This window comes from Schistocerca serialis, chromosome 5, assembly GCF_023864345.2.
Source record: "Schistocerca serialis cubense isolate TAMUIC-IGC-003099 chromosome 5, iqSchSeri2.2, whole genome shotgun sequence".
Classification (NCBI taxonomy): domain Eukaryota; kingdom Metazoa; phylum Arthropoda; class Insecta; order Orthoptera; family Acrididae; genus Schistocerca; species Schistocerca serialis.
Genome location: NC_064642.1, coordinates 348,643,510 through 348,662,195, shown reverse-complemented (window position 1 = coordinate 348,662,195; position 18,686 = coordinate 348,643,510). Strand labels below are relative to the sequence as shown.

The following is an 18,686-nucleotide window of genomic DNA, read 5'->3' as shown; positions in this document are numbered from 1 at the left end:
ATGTAGGTTGCAGTAGGTACTGGGAGATGAAGAAGCTTGCACAGGATAGAGTAGCATGGAGAGCTGCATCAAACCAGTCTCTGGACTGAAGACTGCGACAACAACAACAACAAGGAATATGGTAGCTGGAACCTATAAAACTGTGAGACTATGAGGTCCTCCCCTCCAACTGCTACTAACTGCTAGTTCCCAACCACCAGCCACCTGACAGCCTGCATTCTTCCTCACTAGCGTCTTTCTTCTTAAAGGTATAGATCTTACTTTTCTGCTTCTCTGTCAAACTGCTTCTCGTGCAAATCTTGTAGCTCCAACAGAGGTCCTCTGTGAGTTCTACAGTGTCCCTGCCACTGCATTCATGTCAGTGAAACCATTTACTAAATCCTCACAATGAAACGCACCACTCACTTATGCCTTCTCTCACAGTTTTCACTTGTGATCGAAAGAATTAACTACCATACATTAAAAAAAAAGTTCTGAGTGTGTTAAAAATAGGTGAGTATTCTGTGATGTGCTATATTTGTTCAACTATAAGAATATGTCAAGTGATGACAAGAATATGTAAAATGATGAGAATCTGATAAACCCTGTATTAATGCAAGTTCACTAATGTCGGCCAAATGTATGCAAACAAAATGCTTAGAGTAAGTTGTACATAATGAAACTTCAAATCAAACCAGATATTTCCAAAAACACACTGCAGAATGTCAAATTTTCACTTGTGTGACAAGAAGTATGTGCAAAAATATGAGAAAATTTGCAACATTCATTATGATTGGGCATTCTGTGTGCTGGCTGTGCATAAACAAATGTCAGATCTGGGTTGTATTAGAGCATTCCAGTAATGGAATGTAAAGTTCTTTGTTAGTGAATAAAATTTGCACCATAAAATTCAGCTATTTCTCTTCAAGATCCACTTAATTCTTGGCCATAAGTTATCCTTAGAGAGCAACACAAATGGGACACCAAGAAAGTGCAAGACACACTAATATCAAATGTGCTATTGGCAGCAAGCCAGCTAAGAGTCATTGGACATGATGAATTTCTTCTAATTATTGTTGGTCCACATTGTACAACCTTGACTTTCTTTTTGGGATATAAACACACTTTGTTGTCAATGAGCAGCTGGAAAATTGTCAACAAGCACCAGATGTTCAGACGTACAACTGATACTGAACTACAATTATAAAAACAGATTGCTCAAGGTATTGAAAGAGTTGGATGGCATTTCTAGCTCATGAGCTCCATGGATCTTTCTGTCAGTCCTTTTCTTATTAACTGATCCCATGTGGAGTGATCTGGTCTTCACCCACCATCATTGAAGATGCCTTACCACAAGTTTAATATTCAGTCAGCATCTCAGACTCATTTGTCATCTATAGAGCTATAATAATAGTCTTGTGTGGTTCAACGGCTTGATGAAAGCCTTTCAAATGGATGCTGTTTTCGCAACTTGGATGTCCCTGACTTGCTCCAATAATCCTGCTAGGGAAAGGGAACCTATAGTTTAACATGGAATCTGGACCTCATGTCATTTCTGGCATATCTTCACATCATGAGATGTTAAAATCAGACTGAAATATCCTGCAGTTCAACTGGGGTTTGATCCCATGGCCTTTCAGTTTCCTGGCACATGATTAATCTCTAGATTACCAGGCCTGACATCTTTAATCGTTACAAACATATTAAAATACAAATGTACCCCCCTTGACATCACTTTAGTAATGTATTCAAGAAGTAATTAATTTGACCTTAGCTCAGTCACTCAATAAAAAAGTTCATGTTGTTAAAATTGTACAAAGGCCCATCTTTATAATTTATTAAAACGTTCACCAAGCTGTGCATATCTGAAGCTCAGTTTCAGTGCTGCTATTCATGGTAGTTGTGTTTGAGCCATGATTTTGCACACAAATGGCCATCCTCAGGTTCACTCAGATTCAGTCACTAAACTGCTTGTACATATTTAGGAAAAGGGTAGGGGGAAGCCAGTGGGATCGGTGGACAGACAACTTCATGTAATTTATGTAAATAGAAATCAACTGTTGTCCAGTAGAGACAAAGCTCATTGCAACAACACAGATTAAGATCAGCTGGTTTGGAACTGTGTGCTATTGGCTGCAGAAAGTGAGTGCTGAGACTAAGGTCCTAGAGAACTAGGATGGGACAAGAACACGGACCATCGTGTTCTGAGATGTTTAACAAATTAAGACACTTCAGATATGAAACCAAGTAGAAACCTGCTTTCTAACGGGAGTTGGACCGCACCCTCTCTAACTGTGTAAAATCTGCAAAACACTACCATATGGATGGGCATCTACAGAGAAAGTACACTAGTTTATGTTGCATTACAGCACAATCTAAGCAGCAAAGGCTTATCAGGCTGTGTATGTCTGTAGAAGGTTACAGATATACAGTCTTGGTTACTGGACAACCTGTGAATGATAATTGACATTATAATTCCAGAAAGTGATACTTGTTGAAGAAGCCTACATTAATAATGACAAGAAGATGTACATCATGTTTTTACCTTTAGTGCTGCTAGTTCCCTTGATCTGGAAAGATGATATATTGGATAAAATGTGAATAAATTCTTGAGAGGATAAACGAGGCAACCATTCATACACACGATGTTCATGAAGACGAAACGTTTGATACTGCTTCTGAAAATAATGAAGTAGGTGCATTGCTTTAATTATTACTTGCAAGAGAACAAACATTTAATAAATAATAACAAAGGAATTAATGTTATCATAACTTTGGAAATATGCAGTCCCTATCCAGCTATCATTCCACTGAATGTAACAGTTATTCTTACATCATCATGACTGTAAAACTACTCTTAATAATAATAACAATAATAATAATGATAATAATAATAATAATGTAGGAATAACTGTTACATTCAGTGCAATGAAAGATGGGCAGCAAATAAATATTCACAACATTTAAAGGTAACAACTGTAACAGGTATAACTGGTAAACAAGTAATACCAAAGGGGCAACCATCATGACACGTCATATACCAGCTGTTATGTAAACACTGTTCAGCCTTTTACATCAGCATGACTACCACAAAGTTATCCCTTATGATGAATTGGCATAGGCAGAGAATGTATGCTGGCAAAACATGACAGCCTGTTGCAGAGTGTGCAGTACAGCATGACACCACACACACCATGTGGATTCTTCTTCCAGACACCAGTTCTTCAGAACTTTGCTAGTGGGAACTGGCATTGCAGCATGTCCTTGGTTTGTGCCCCTCACCTTGCCTCAATTTACAGTAATTTCTTTGGTCTCAGAATTTCTTCATAGTAACTATTCCTTTCTTCACTCCCATTTAGTTTTCTGTATCTTTCGTTTTCTGACCTCTCTATCCCCCCCCCCCCCCCCTCTGCCCTCCATCACATACAATGCACTCAGTTTTCCACTCTTATTAACTCCTGCACAATGTTTTGACAGTAATATCTGTCTTGCATAATACCTCAACTTCCACCTTTAAGCTCTCAGCTTTTCAAATTCCATCTGGTAATCAGTCTCTCATTCTCATCCCATCAGGTAAGTCTCCCCTGGCCTGCAGTTCTTGCCAGCTTTCCCAAACTGTACCCATTTCCTAAATCTCACCAGTCTTTTTCCTTCACCCTTCGACCTTTCCTCTCAACCCTTCAGCAAGAAGGAGTAGCCACTGATTCCAAAAGCTTGCAAATTTAAATACCTTTTTTTTATATGTGTGTCTTCATGTCATTGCTTGGTGGGTAGATTTTTTTATCTATTCAATTAAATTATTTCAGGACATGTGATATTTGCTATGTTATTATTTTGTATGAACTGAATAACTATTTCTTGTGATTTTGATGTACTGCCATGTAGTCACCTCCCCCCCCCCCCCCCCTCCCTAATGAAGACTTTAGGTGTTTCCTTACTATGGACCAAGTGAGGTGGCACAGTGAGTAGCACACTGGACTCTCATTTGTGAGGATGAAGGTTCAAACCCCTGTCTGGCCATCCAGATTTAGTTTTCTGTGATTTCCCTAAATTGTTTAAGGTAAATGTCAGGATGGTTCCTGTGAAATGGCACAGCTGATTTCCTTTGCTGTCCTTCCCCAATCCAAGCTTGTGCTCTAATGACCTCATTGTTGGTGGAATATTAAACACTAATTTCCCCTTCCTCCTCCATACTTCGGGCAATTTCTGTGCCTTCATGCCCAGATAATGCCAGCTCCACTTAACTTCCCTGTAGTGGGAATTTCCTGCTGCTGTGCCACCATATTCCTGATGCAGGCTCACATAACTTAGTACCACACTTAGCCAGCATAAGTATTTAAACCAGTCCATATGTGAGTGAACTTCTTTATTATGTTGGTATGTGCCTCTCCTCAGCCAAGTTGAAAGACATTTCCCGTTACACTGTTTTATTCATTAACGAGGTGCTGAGTACCAACAACCAATTTTACATCCAGTTCTAAGTGAATTAAGAAGTTCCAACAGATTACCATTAGCCTCAAGAAACTATGCATTTATCTTTTTCGTCCTAACTGAGTATTTCCGAGTCAAAGGCTACCACCCTACCGGCCATCCCACACTACACCACCACCTACACAATATACAGTCCCATTTGCTATCAGACAATCAAAAGGCTATTTACATGATCCAGAGGGATTGGCAGAGTTACTTTGTATCACATATAATTAATAGGATTAACACCTAACCCATTCAGACTGATACTGACTAGGCACTACCATGTCATCACACTATGTTCCTGCACCATGTAAGAGCACTATGTAGCAAGTCTCTCCCACAATTCATAATGGGTTACGTTACACTGCTTGGCGACTCCACTGAAGAGCATACATCAGAGAAATCAGTAGTCAAAAGATGCGAAACTTGTCCGGCAGGTTTTGGTGATAGCTGTTTTAATATATGGGTGGTTAGAGAGACTGTATCACACCCTTGCCATTTAGGGACTAGTTCTGACATGCTTTGGATGACCCAGTTACTTCCTCTACCAAAGACACATCACCACAGTTGTCTGCTCTGCCAGTCTGCATCATGAATTATTATCAGTGGGCAGCTGCGGCCAGATACTACTTTTTTGTCTTCACCTGTCTAATTCTTACTCTCATGCTGAGCTATCCACACTATTCTTTGTGTCCTTTTTTGCTGCTAGTCAGTTAGCTAAACTCTCCCAGCAGTACAGGTTACCTATTTCACCTTTTTTAAGCCAAGATCATTGAGGCATTGCTTCTCCTTTTCTACTGCGTCAGCTAGCTTCTCTTTCCCAAGTTCAACTACATCTACATCCATACTCTGCAAGCCACCTGACGGTGTGTGGCAGGGGGTACCCTGAGTACCTCTATTGGTTCTCCCTTCTATTCCAGTCTCATATTGTTCGTGGAAAGACGGATTGTCGGTATGCTTCTGTGTGGGCTCTAATCTCTCTGATTTTATCCTCATGGTCTCTTCACGAGATATACGTAGGAGGGAGCAATATACTGCTTGACTCTTCGGTGACGGTATGTTGTCGAAACTTTAACAAAAACCCGTACCAAGCTACTGAGCGTTTCTCCTGCAGAGTCTTCCACTGGAATTTATCTATCATCTCTGTAACGCTTTCGTGATTACTAAATGATCCTGTAATGAAGCACGCTGCTCTCTGTTGGATCTTCTCTATCTCTTCTATCAACCCTATCTGGTACGGATCCCACACCGGTGAGCAGTATTCAAGCAGTGGGCAAACAAGTGTACTGGAACCTACTTCCTTTGTTTTCGGATTGCATTTCCTTAGGATTCTTCCAATGAATCTCAGTCTGGCATCTGCTTTACCGACGATCAACTTTATATGATCATTCCATTTTAAATCACTCCTAATGCGTACTCCCAGATGATTTATGGAATTAACTGCTTCCAGTTGCTGACCTGCTATTTTGTAGCTAAATGATAAGGGATCTATCTTTCAATGTATTCGCAGCACATTACACTTGTCTACATTGAGATTCAATTGCCATTCCCTGCACCATGCGTCAATTTGCCGCAGATCCTTCTGTATTTCAGTACAATTTTCCATTGTTACAACCTCTCGATACACCACAGCATCATCTGCAAAAAGCCTCAGTGAACTTCCGATGTCATCCACAAGGTCATTTATGTATATTGTGAATAGCAACGGTCCTATGACACTCCCCTGCGGCACACCTGAAATCACTCTCACTTCGGAAGACTTCTCTCCATTGAGAATGACATGCTGCGTTCTGTTATCTAGGAACTCTTCAATCCAATCACACAATTGGTCTGATAGTCCATATGCTCTTACTTTATTCATTAAACGACTGTGGCGAACTGTATCAAACGCCTTCTGTTGTGAGGGTGAACTTTTTCCGAGTGAGCTATCTGGTATGCAGCTAACACTATTAACTATGTTGTTAACATTGGGCACAAGCCCTCACTGATCTTGAGGTGAAGCTCCACTGTTTTTCTGCTCACCATCATTCAAGAGCATCTTTCCTGGGGTGACCACATAGGTAAACTATGAACAACCCCAGATGCCTGGATGAACAACTATTTCAAATGTAGAAAAGATGTCCATTGAATCTTTGTGATGACTAGAGCTATATCATTTTCAGCATTGCATTAATGTTGGTGCCCTGTTAAACATTTGCATACCTCCACACGCAGCTTCCATGGATATAGCATATCCTGATGCATGTCTCACTATGCACACTTGTGTCATCATTAAAAGTTTATGTACTTACTTTCTAAAACTATGTTTCTGGCTACTGATCTGTGTACTTGTCCTTGGAAAAATATTAAGGGCCTCCATTGTTGCTTCTGGTTGGTTATGTGAAAGCTCTGGTACCTCACCTAGCTCCCAACCCCACCTGACCCACAAAGAACTAGCCAGTCTCAGCCTTCTAACTTACACATTTCCTGAAGCCCTGTTTCCACTCTGGTACAAGTCAGCTATCTCATGTAGTACACAATACAAAGATTGACTGTGAAGCTATGGTTTGGACAGAAAATCTCCTTTCCTAACCCTATTCAAAAATAATCCCTGTTGGTTCCCTGCACATTCCCTCCACAGTCAAATTTCTTCTCTGGCCTTTCCCTAAGGCTAGTGCCAAATCAGTTAGCATAACCCCCAGTCAAATATGTGGTTGTTACCGTTTCATATTTTACTTCTTTATGTACCAATCACTGATACTCGAAACTGAACCCTACCTGTAAGCCTCCCAGATGCCGACTGTTAGTAACGACCGACAAATGTATTCCAACCTAATGTTTGCCAATTTGCAGTGCTGCCACAAGACAAAGAACTATTTGTGTTCAGACTTAATGATCTGAATAGACAGATCTAATTGTGAGACACTTATTATATTGGCAGAATTGACTAAACTCCTGTCTCCTGAAATTTTGACTGCATTACAGTCATCTACATTCATCCCCGTCAGTAATAGGAGGCTGCAGTCCTTACCATGTCTTTAACTGTCACCCTACTCTGCTACAGGGATACATTTGTTCCTGAAAATTAACATTTTACTTTTATGGGTAGTGGTTTTCTGTTTAACAAATCCCAGTGTAACATCATCACTCTCTCTCTTTTTAAATTGTCCGCACTAACGGAATACCTCTTCAACATGATTTTGAATTTATTTCTACTGTATTTACCTGACTTACCTTTAGAAGTATGCACTCATGACAATTGATTGAGCCACTCTGTCTCACATATGAACATTTATGAAAAGGTTATTGTAAAAGCCTTTGCAAAACATGTCAAATAGTTGTATCTGAGAGCCAGCCACCAGGTACCTACAACAATTGTTTAGCATGCCCCTCCCACCCAACGTCGGTATAGATAGCTATGAGTTTATTCATATGAAGTGAACTTTCCTTAATGGGTTTGTTATGTTTTATATCAGTGACATTGTATCTCATGGATAGTGCTTACTTTCAAACATAACTTCAGCTGTAACTCCACGACTTGCAATGGCAGCAAATAGAACTACTTTAATGTTCTCTTATTAGTAACTTTGTTACATCACTTGTGGAAGTGATGCAATCTAAAGAGAAAAACCCCTACTATACTCAACCCCTTTCATATTTAAACACTACCCCTTGGCATCCCACTAATACCCACTGGATAGAGTGTTGCAGTTCTGGAGACATTTCAAGGGATGGCATCAATGCATCACACACCACAAACCTCTGCAGCACCACAGCGTACCTTGCACTGCTGGCCCCCACCTCACACACAACACACTGCCCACTGCTACTGTACATTGCCCCTCTTAGCAGTTGTGTAGGTCTTTCAACTGTATGCATAAGGCAAGACACAGCAAGGCCATCACTTTGAGCTCATCAACATTTCTGGACTGATAAGAAAGACTAAAAAAAACATAAACATTGTAAAACTGTACAACTTTTACCAAACTTGTAGATCCACCCTACTAATTCAATGGAATATGGTACTATAATAACTTCCAACTTCCCCCTCCCCCCACCCCTTCATTCGTAAGGCTCCATTCCTGCACTGACTGTCCGAGGGAGTCTCAACGTCTAATCATTTTTGTTAACGCCAATAACTGACTCCAGTGGAATATCGAGGATTGTATAGGAACCACCTGCTTGGAGGGGGTAGGTGGGTGGGGGGAGTACATTTTAAAAATTTTATTGGGGACTTCCATTCCTTTACTTCAAGTTGAGATGCTGTGAAGACTGTTCACAACCTATTGATGACTTTGGAAGATGCAGCTGACCTGTTGCTGTTCACACAGTCATGATTGCTGATCAGGGGATGCTTAGAATGGACCTCACTCATCCCTGGCCAAAAAGAGCATGAGAGGGAATCATGTGGTGCAGCAGATGCAAGTACCTGGGGAGCGAAGTGTGATTGCTTCTCTCTCCTGTTTGCTGACCTTCGACCTGCTAACATGATCTTCTTCTGCATTACCATGCCATCCTCAGGATTTTGTCTGTAATGGTCAACTTTTCAAGCAGTTAGTTGTTTCCCTAGGTTTTAGACACTTTTATCAACGATAAAACCCTGCAAGGTTCTCTTCAAAGTTTCAGAGGATTCTATTGGTCCAGATACCCTCCCTTAAAATTGCTCCCACTATCCTGTACATCTGTAACAGATTTTATGGCCAGTGTTTTTATTTTAGAGGCAACTGTGGATATTAAACTTAATCTAAATGATATTTCAGAGGACCTTGGAAGAAAAGATAATGCATTTTCAACTTAGAGGAGACCAATGCCACAAAAGCTAAGTACAATACTTTATTTTGAACCATTTAGTTGTTCTTGCTGCTATAGAGTTTGTTATGTAAATCTCATGTCCTGTGAGTGCACACACCAGTTCCAGACAAGAAAGCTGAATGATGTTCCAACAGAAATGGTAGTCCTTTCAAGTATCTTCTCTAAAGAACAGTTTTTGTTTTCATTGACTAGGGTAACTTGTTTTGTGTTACTTTATGAACATTTTCCAGGTTACTTTTATTTTGGCCAGCCTGTATAATTTATTATGAAGTTTCAAATAAGAAACCTGAGACACCAATAACAGAAAAAAATCACAAGAATCTAAAGAGACTCATCTTTCATACTAGGTAAAGCCTTACTGCTCCATATCTTCATTTGTATGTGCAATCCATACTTATTACTTATTGAATTTAATGATGACATCTTCATAGACAGCTCTTTAAGTGAAGAATAGAACAATTTCTGCTGGCCACTGTGGCCGAGAGGTTCTAGGCGCTTCAGTCTGGAACCCCGCTGCTGCTACAGTCACAGGTTCAAATCCTGCCTCAGGTATGGATGTGTGTGATGTCCTTAGGTTAGTTAAGTTTAAATAGTTCTAAGTTTAGGGGACTGATGACCTCAGATGTTAAGTCTCATAGTGCTTAGAGCCATTTGCACCATTTGAACAATTTCCATGAGAAAAGTGCCAGACCTGGAACACATCCTTGACTTTGGGTACAGCTTGGATATTTTTTTCCCATAATGAAAGCTGATAGTATAGTCAAAATCAATAGTGCTGAATGCTGCCTCTAAACATCTACTCCTTAGTGAACTCACTACCTGGTAAGGGAGTTGGTTATTGAGGTCTTCAAATGAACACAGTTGAGCGAGCTAATTTTTTAGTCGGGAAAAATCAAAGATACCTTTATGTTAGCTTTTCAAATGCATGGACAGAAAAATTAATTCTGTACACATTATACTTGAAGAACACAAAGAGACACAAACACAAGTCATTTAAGAAGAAAAATCTTTCCTGAATTTGTTCGCTCACTGATCTAAATTGTCAAATACTTAAATAATAGAAAATCTGGGATGGAATAAAAGCAGTAGAATGCTACTCACTGCATAGAGGAGGCATTGAGTGGCAGGCAGGCTTACTGAAAAAACACTGCTAGATCCAGCAATCTTATTTCCATGAGCCTGCCCGCCACTCAGTGCTTCCTCTATGTTGTGAGTATCTATCTATGTGTCTATCCATTTCATATTGTTGTCAAATGCTTAGGCATACAGATGTGTCTTTATAAGTACAAACTCATTTTCATCTCTACAAAAGGAGTGCCTTCAAAATCATGGAAAGTCTAAGTTGCTATCAAAGCTAAATTTTGAATAATCTTTCACTCTGCAGCAGTGTGCACATTGTTTTGAAACATCCTGATATATTAAAACTGTGTGATAGATCAAGATTCCTACCATGTACTTCACCTTTCATGGGTGATTTTTTGTTACTGACAGCTATCCAGGCACGGCTCCCAGTGTGCCCTCACTGCTTTACTTCAACCAGTACCTCTCTCATATCTTCCCATAATGTTTGACATCTCAGAAAGTTTCAAAATAGCTGATGTAATATGTCCTCTTATGACCAATAAAAGAATTTGATTACAAGAGGCCTTTGTGCCCCCCTTAGGCTGCAGTTATAGTGGAGCTGTGTGGCAAGAGTGGAGCAGTGTGGCACGGCGAGCAGGGCAGCGATCACATAACAAACCAGCGCATGTCAGTGCAAGTGATTATAGTGGCACTGCATGTGGAGCAGCACAGAGCAGAGTAGCACTGAGCAAATCAAACAAGCCTGTTTCTGGGAGCAGTGACCAGAGCATTTGAGCGACTCTGACAGTGGTCGGGCAATGCCAGCAGAATTCGGCTTTCGCTGTGGGTAGCAGTGTCAGAACTGTTGCAGGTGCTCATGTTTCTTTTGTTGCGCTGTTGAGAAAATGATATCAGCAAAAGCTTTGATAGCACCTGTCTTTACTTGGCACCCTTTGTGAGTCCACCAAGACAACTATCATCACTACTGATTCTTTTTGGGCAAGTTATGTGATGATGTGGCAGCAGAATTACAGACCATAAGTACAGAATGCATTTCATTAATCTCTCATTTCTTTCACTGTCCTAAAATGAGAGGCAGTAATAAAGTTGAAGTAGCATAGCTGAGAAATATCTGAAAATCATGTTTTATTTTCAAAACCATCTCATTTGGACAGCTTCAGTTGAAGATCTATTAGAGTTTCATCCTGTGTGATAAATGCCTTGCACAGAATGCTTGATGTCTACTGTATTCTGCTCAACACTCAAGGATCCTTGTAGGTCAATGAGCATTGTGGAGAACATGTAAATTTCACAATGTTTTCAGCAAATTATGCTGAAGTTTCTACTGGCTTCCAAAATTTGCTCCACCTAGTGCTCATTATTCCAAAAGCACGTTCTATTAATCATCATGGTCTGGAAAAGCATTTGTTGAAATATTCTTTTCATGGATCTAAAACACACTGACTGTTAATACTTGAAATAATGCCTCAACAATGGATATGCCTAATCTCCAATGAATGCAAAAGGCAATCCAATTGATGTATTTAGTAGTGGATGGTCTTGAGGTATATTAATATCCCCTTCTTGCATTGAGTAAAATACACAAGAAGAATAAAATCTATCATCTTTCCTTTCCTTCCCATGTCTCCCAACGTCTATTATAATATTTTTCAATGCGAACTTTTCGAAATTGTTGCAGTAGGTTACTTAATTTTAAAATATTACAATAACTATGACCATTAACAAAACAACAAGCAGTTCATCATAAAGTTGATGAGTAAAACTTTGAGATGCATTAGAATCGAAATTTTTCACGAAGTAGTTTCTTTATAATGGTTTCAAAAAGACTGCAGCTTGGCTGGCTTGCGTGTTTGCTGTCCATGCAGTCAAGCGAACCTGCTGGCTGCCGCACCACTCCCTGCCTCACTGTACCCGGGAGTGAAGTAGTGCTCTGGTAGCTGCCTGACATGCAGCTACACTCTGCGCTGTTGTGCTGCTCCGCTATAATCTGGGACTGAGGTAGTAGGTCTAATCTGTGCAGATTTTACTGTCACTTTTACTAGTATCTCACTCAAAGAGAATATAACATTTTACCATTGTACTTTTACTTGAATAAAGTGTTACATTTTTGTGGCAGGTGCGTGTGTGTGTGTGTGTGTGTGTGTGTGTGTGTGTGTGTGTGTGTCATGCATTTCAGAGTTTGCAAAGAGCAATGATGTTAGATTGTCATGGTCTTGTAAGAAAATTACTCATGTCATATGTATCATTGCATTTTTTCATATTTCTTGATATTCTAAGATATATACAAAAATGTTAAACTTTGTTGTTAGTGACTTACAGGTGCTGCTGATGTAGGAATTGAGTTTCCATAGATAACCTGTTTAAGAATTTTTCCAGCGCCTTCAATAATTATTTCGCCAAATGTCATGTCTTTGCCATCTTCCAGCAACCAAAGCTTGAAAGAAAACAGCTGGTTGTAGCTTGCTCGCTGGTCACCTAAAAATCTGTCTGAAGAAAATTGGTTTCAGTGATCGTAATTTTTACCTCAATGTATACAATGATCTAAGCAACATATATTACATGCCTTACAAACATATAGGTGAAAGTTATTTGTGTGCTTCAAGTTTAAGATCATTAGTTTTAATATTCTGCTTTCTGCAATATGATAAAAAAATCATGTATTACCTTCTAGACAGGTTAAATACAGAAATTTTTCTTTGTGTATTATACCTTCGAATGTTGCAAGCAATACCCTGCCCAGACAAATATCAAAGGCTTTTTGGTTATTACATGCATTATTCTTATTATTATTATTATTACTATTATTACTATTACTATTATTATTATTATTATTATTATTATTATTATTATTATCATCATCAGCATCATCCTAAAGCATGGGTTTCCACAGTTAAGTTTCTTTAAAGGATTAGTTATATCTCTCTACAATTTCTGTGGAGCTGTTATTTTTCATGTGAAGAGGAAATTCCTCCTATCATAATTCATCCTCTTCTTTTTTCAAACTTTTGTTATAATGTAAAATAATACTACATGACTGTAACATGCCAGTGGTTGAGTGAGACTCATGAGCCATCTCAAAAGTGTTAAAGATTATGTTAGGCAGCTCTAAGGTCTTCATACTTTTCTGGAACTTCCTAAAACAATTCCTTCAGCCTGTTTTTCAATGTGCTGAAGATGTTGTTGTCAATCATTCATTATTCCTTGGTTTTTCAGCTTCTGTGTGTTGCGAGAGGAATTTCAATACCAATAATTTCATCGATCTTACTGATTTCAGAAATGGAAACATGTGATAAGTGTACAGTACTTACATCAATTCAGTAGGAATTATAATACAAAACACAGTGTCCTCTTTTATAGGTGCAAAGGACTCTTGATTATTCTTATTCATACAGCATTAAGCATGTAAATACTGTTGAAATGAAGACCATGTCCCAGTAATGAACATGCTTGGCACACTTCAAAGTAAGTTATCACTTCAAAATGGTAAAAATTGCAATTGTATATAAAGAAATGTGAAAACAATCCAGGCAGAACATCTTGTAATTTCTGAAATGCAGTACAATTGCAGACAAAATCTGCTGACCTACAATTTTTGCACCCATTTTGAGTAATGAAAATAAACTCATGTATGGATGAAATTTTTGAGTAACATTTCCTGCAATCATATAAATACAGAAGTATGTATTTGGTAACGTTTGCCCCAGGTGCTCACGGTGTGAAACCTTACATTTCCATCTATATATTTTCCAGACTACTACATACCTTACAGATGTTCAACAGTGTTTTTCCACCTTTCTTTTATGAAGAATAGTGTCTTGCAACTGAACAGTTTGAATGCAAGCAACAGAATTGTGTCAGCAAGCATTTCATCAATCCAATCAAATAATTTCAGATTAGTCTCCAATCAGTGTACGTCAACACTAGCACAGTCCAGTCATTAATTATGAAAGTAATATTCTCCTCAGGTAATATTGTGTTGAGTTCTTTCATCAACATGATTCTATACTAAATAGCTTACTTTGCATAGTTCCACTCATTGATGTGACATGGAATCATTTTCAGGGCAGTTCACTAATCAAACACAAATTACTCATTTCACAGAAATTTGCTGTAAGCACAATTTCTAATTTCAGCTGTCAAACGTCATACAGGCAACTGGTTGAAAGGATGACATATTAACAATAGCCTCACAATACTCTCTTATGAAGCTGTGAGAATCACAACAAAGAAAGAAAGGAAGATTAGGGTTTAATGTCCCGTCAACAGTGACATCATTACACATGTAGCACAAGATTGGATTATTTGAAGGAAATTAGCCATGCCCATTCAAAGGTATCACACCAACATTTTTCTAAAGTGATTTAGGGAAATCGTGGAAAACCTAAATCAGGATAGCCAAACAAGGATTTACCATGCCACTCTCCTGAATTTGAGTCCAGTGTACTAACAACGCTCAGTTGTGAGAATCAGGAGCAAATATAACACTATGGACAAAAATACCTTCCACCATTCACAACTAACTCTAAGCCATGCCACTCTCCTGAATGTGAGTCCAGTGTACTAACAATGCTCAGTTGTGAGAATCAGGAGCAAATATAACACTATGGACAAAAATACCTTCCACCATCCACAACTAACTCTAAGCTTGCATTAAAAAATTGCAAAGTATGCAGATAAAAAGAACACTAAAGTCTGTGGTGTAAGATTGAGAGCAGGCTATTGGCCTTACTCCATGCAGAACGCAGCCTTTCTTCACTGGGCCCATTACCCTGGTCATCTTTTGACCATGGGAAAAATCCGTGGTACTCAATTGATATAGGCTGAGTGGACCTGAGGTCATCCTGGAGGGATTGGAAAGGGAAAAGATCACTGTCTCTTTCCTGGGTTAACCCATGACCTCCAAAGTTGAGTCTAGTGCTCTACCCACTAGACTACCATGGCCACCTACCTTGTAAAATAAAGGTGCTGAAATATCTATCATGAAAGTTTTAGAAATAAACTGAAATATTTTCTACTTGACAAGTTTCGCTCCATACAAGAATTTCTGAATAGTTATCAGTACGTGACTGAGTTACATTTATCAAATTTTATTGTAGATTAAGATTAATTTCCAAAAAGTCCACTTATGTAAAAAAGGCCATTATGTAGCCATGTTTTCACAGGGAGAATGTATCTTATTTGTAGACCTACTGACACATTTCACTTCATAGCAAGTTTGGAAATATGTGTTGTGGGCTGGCAGGAGAGCCAACCCGTATAAATGGAGGAAGCCGAAAGGCACGCGTTTAAGGTCATGCAGGCTGGTGTGAGGTCTGGAACAGGACAAGGAATTTAGACTTCAGAAAAAAGGAGGTAACTGGTGGAATAATTAACTTTAATCCATTAATGTTGAACGTAGCTCTTGTCTGTACATTATTTACAATATCAATAGCAACTGATAAAGGCGCCTTGCTAGGTCGTAGCAAATGACGTAGCTGAAGGCTATGCTAACTATCGTCTTGGCAAATGAGAGCGTATTTTGTCAGTGAACCATCACTAGCAAAGTCGGCTGTACAACTGGGGTGAGTGCTAGGAAGTCTCTCTAGACCTGCCGTGTGGCGGCGCTCGGTCTGCAATCACTGATAGTGGCGACACGCGGGTCCGACGTATACTAACGGACCGCGGCCGATTTAAAGGCTACCACCTAGCAAGTGTGGTGTCTGGCAGTGACACCACAATATGACCCACAGAGCATGCAAAAACCTTAACTAAACCACCTATCTGTAAATATTTTATTTTGCTTTTTAAGATGAGTTGCTATTTTCATTGAATATTGTTGTTGGACCATCACAGCAATAGACAACACAAAACACCTACAGATATTAATATATACAAAAGTACAGTAGATCAGCTATTGGCATTATACCACTACATTACGAAGTGTAGCCCCCCAAGTCACAGAACATTATGGACAAGCAACATGTCATACAACTTGCTTTCAAATACATGTTCAGAGAGATTTTGTACAACTAGTGGAAGCATTTATATAATTTATGGTCTTTAAGCTCAGAACTTATTGCAATAGGAAACAAACTGAATAAAAGAGATAGGTTGACAGAACACATCCTGAGGCATCAAGGCATAGCTAGGATCACAGATATTAACTGATTTTGATACACTTTCTGCATGTAACCAAGTCTATAGTTGCTTTACAAGTTTTTTATAGCCAAGCAGTCATTTTATCTTTGTGGTGTTTTGAAAATGTCTCTAGTTGTCTTTGAAAGGAGTTGAGCACTGACCTTATTACTCACTGTGAACTCCAAACAGTGGTTTGCTGAGTATAGATGTAGATGTATGCACCACACACTACCAAAATGATTGTTTGGTTGTGCCATTAAAAAATAAAACACTCAACAAAAATTCATATCCAACAAAAAGATTACACCAAGGGCATAGAAAAGGTGTAAGTGAGGGAACTGCAATAAGACAAAATCCTTTATTAAAAAACTTCCTTGTGGGGATTTATCTGTGTGCAAAGAAAGAGCTTTGAGATGTTCTTGTGCATTATTTAAACAAAACTGAGTGCTGGATTGCACACTTAACCTAAAACCTTTGTTTCTGCTGATTCCTGGTTAAATCACCCACCACTCTAATCTCAATTGCCTCTTTCATTACACTGTTCCATAAATTTGTTGCCTTCTTCACAGTGCGACTATCTTCATATCTGGTTTACTTGGCTATGTGAGTTGGTGTAATGCTTGTGTTACATACATTTTTATTCAATAGTTCTTATCGTCTGTCCGACATAAGACATGCCACATTAGTACTATATATGATTTACACCCAGTTTTCAGAGTCTTAGATTTTCTTTCATGCAACATAGTACGGTATATCTTTCAATTTCATGGGAGGGACTGATATACATTTGAAACAACATTTTCAAAGCATTTTCCCAATCTTCCATGGAACAGTGTCAGCATATGGATTGTTTGTGATCCCAGCTGCTTCTTCACTGGTATCAGTGCCACCTGGAGATGGTGTCAGTTTGCTTAATCTGTTGTTCTAAGTAACTGTCCTTTTTCAAAACATCCCTTAGCTGCTGGAGATGTTCAGCAAGGTTTTGTTTCTGTCACAGCATGATCAGAACATCTCTGTGGTGGATGTGATGGGTCACAGCATGCAAAGTGGGTTTACACATACACATGTTTCGTAGCCTTTCTCTGCAACGGTCTGTTTAAACATGGAATAATGTCCTAGAAAATCATTATTTTAGTGCATTCCACGTGGCCATACTATAACTGTATCATCAACATAATCCAACACGTTTCTGTTGGTGTATCAATACCAACATTATGGCACAGACAATGAATCTGTTGGACAGTTGAAATGAAATGTCGTGTGACGAGGGCCTCCCATCGGGTAGACCGTTCGCCTGGTGCAAGTCTTTCGATTTGACGCCACTTCGGCGACTTGCACGTCGATGGGGATGAAATGATGATGATTAGGACAACACAACACCCAGTCCCTGAGCGGAGAAAATCTCCGACCCAGCTGGGAATCAAACCCGGGCCCTTTGGATTGACAGTCTGTCACGCTGACCACTCAGCTACCGGGGGCGGACTGTTGGACAGTTTAATGAATAACCCAGTCAAGATTAGAGTGACCGATAATTTAATCAACAGGGGCAGCAAAGTGAGAAGTCCAACACCTAGTTTACTTAAATCACATCTGAGTGCTCACTCTCTGCTTATAGCTAAATACCTATTAAGAGCCCTTTTAGTGAAGAGGTCTGTCTTATAGCATTTTTTCTGTAACTTCTTTACATTTTAGCATCAATTTTCTGTCGGATGTGGATTTCTGTTGACTGTATTATTGTTCAAAGGCACTGGGAAAAAATTGCTAAGGTGGCTTGTAGCATATACCATTCACATTTTGGAGACCAGACAGTGAGAAAAGAAATCTGTGCTTTATACCTGTTGAGAACAAACAGGGACATTGTTAAATTATTGTGAAAGGAAAATTGACAACTCAGTTGCAAACACAAAGACTTATAAACCAAAAATTTTTGAATACAGTGTTAAGGATCACATATCTATAGCTTCTTGCATAGTAAGAAAAGAATGTAATACCATAGTATACCTGTCTTCTAAATATTCAGATCATCTTTCTAGATGTCCAATGTTGTGTATGCATGATCATCTGTCTACTTGTCTTGAGTTGCTAGTGAGAAATTTGGAAACTATGTAATACATGTAGTAAAGTGATGATAATACTAGTTCACACTACTAAACAAAGTGGCTGCTCTATAACAATCATGAGTAAAAAAAATCTGACTCAACTTACTCATCTCATGACAAAGTATAAAATAAATAAAATATTAC

At 39.0% G+C, this 18,686-nt stretch overlaps 1 protein-coding gene across 3 annotated transcripts in view; it reads right to left on the bottom strand.

Moving 5' to 3' along the window:
• LOC126481132 (laminin subunit gamma-1-like) overlaps positions 1 to 18,686 on the bottom strand; it is a 338,089-nt gene that overhangs the window by 157,414 nt on the left and 161,989 nt on the right. For all 3 annotated transcript variants that reach the window (XR_007587516.1, XM_050104679.1, XM_050104680.1), the window contains exons 6-7: positions 12,644 to 12,813; positions 2,525 to 2,657 (exon numbers count right to left, since the gene is read on the bottom strand). Coding sequence is in view for 2 of the 3 variants with exons in the window: in XM_050104679.1 (XP_049960636.1) it covers positions 2,525 to 2,657; positions 12,644 to 12,813 (303 nt within the window). In the remaining variant the exon portion in view is untranslated. The remainder of the gene's footprint in view (positions 1 to 2,524; positions 2,658 to 12,643; positions 12,814 to 18,686) is intronic.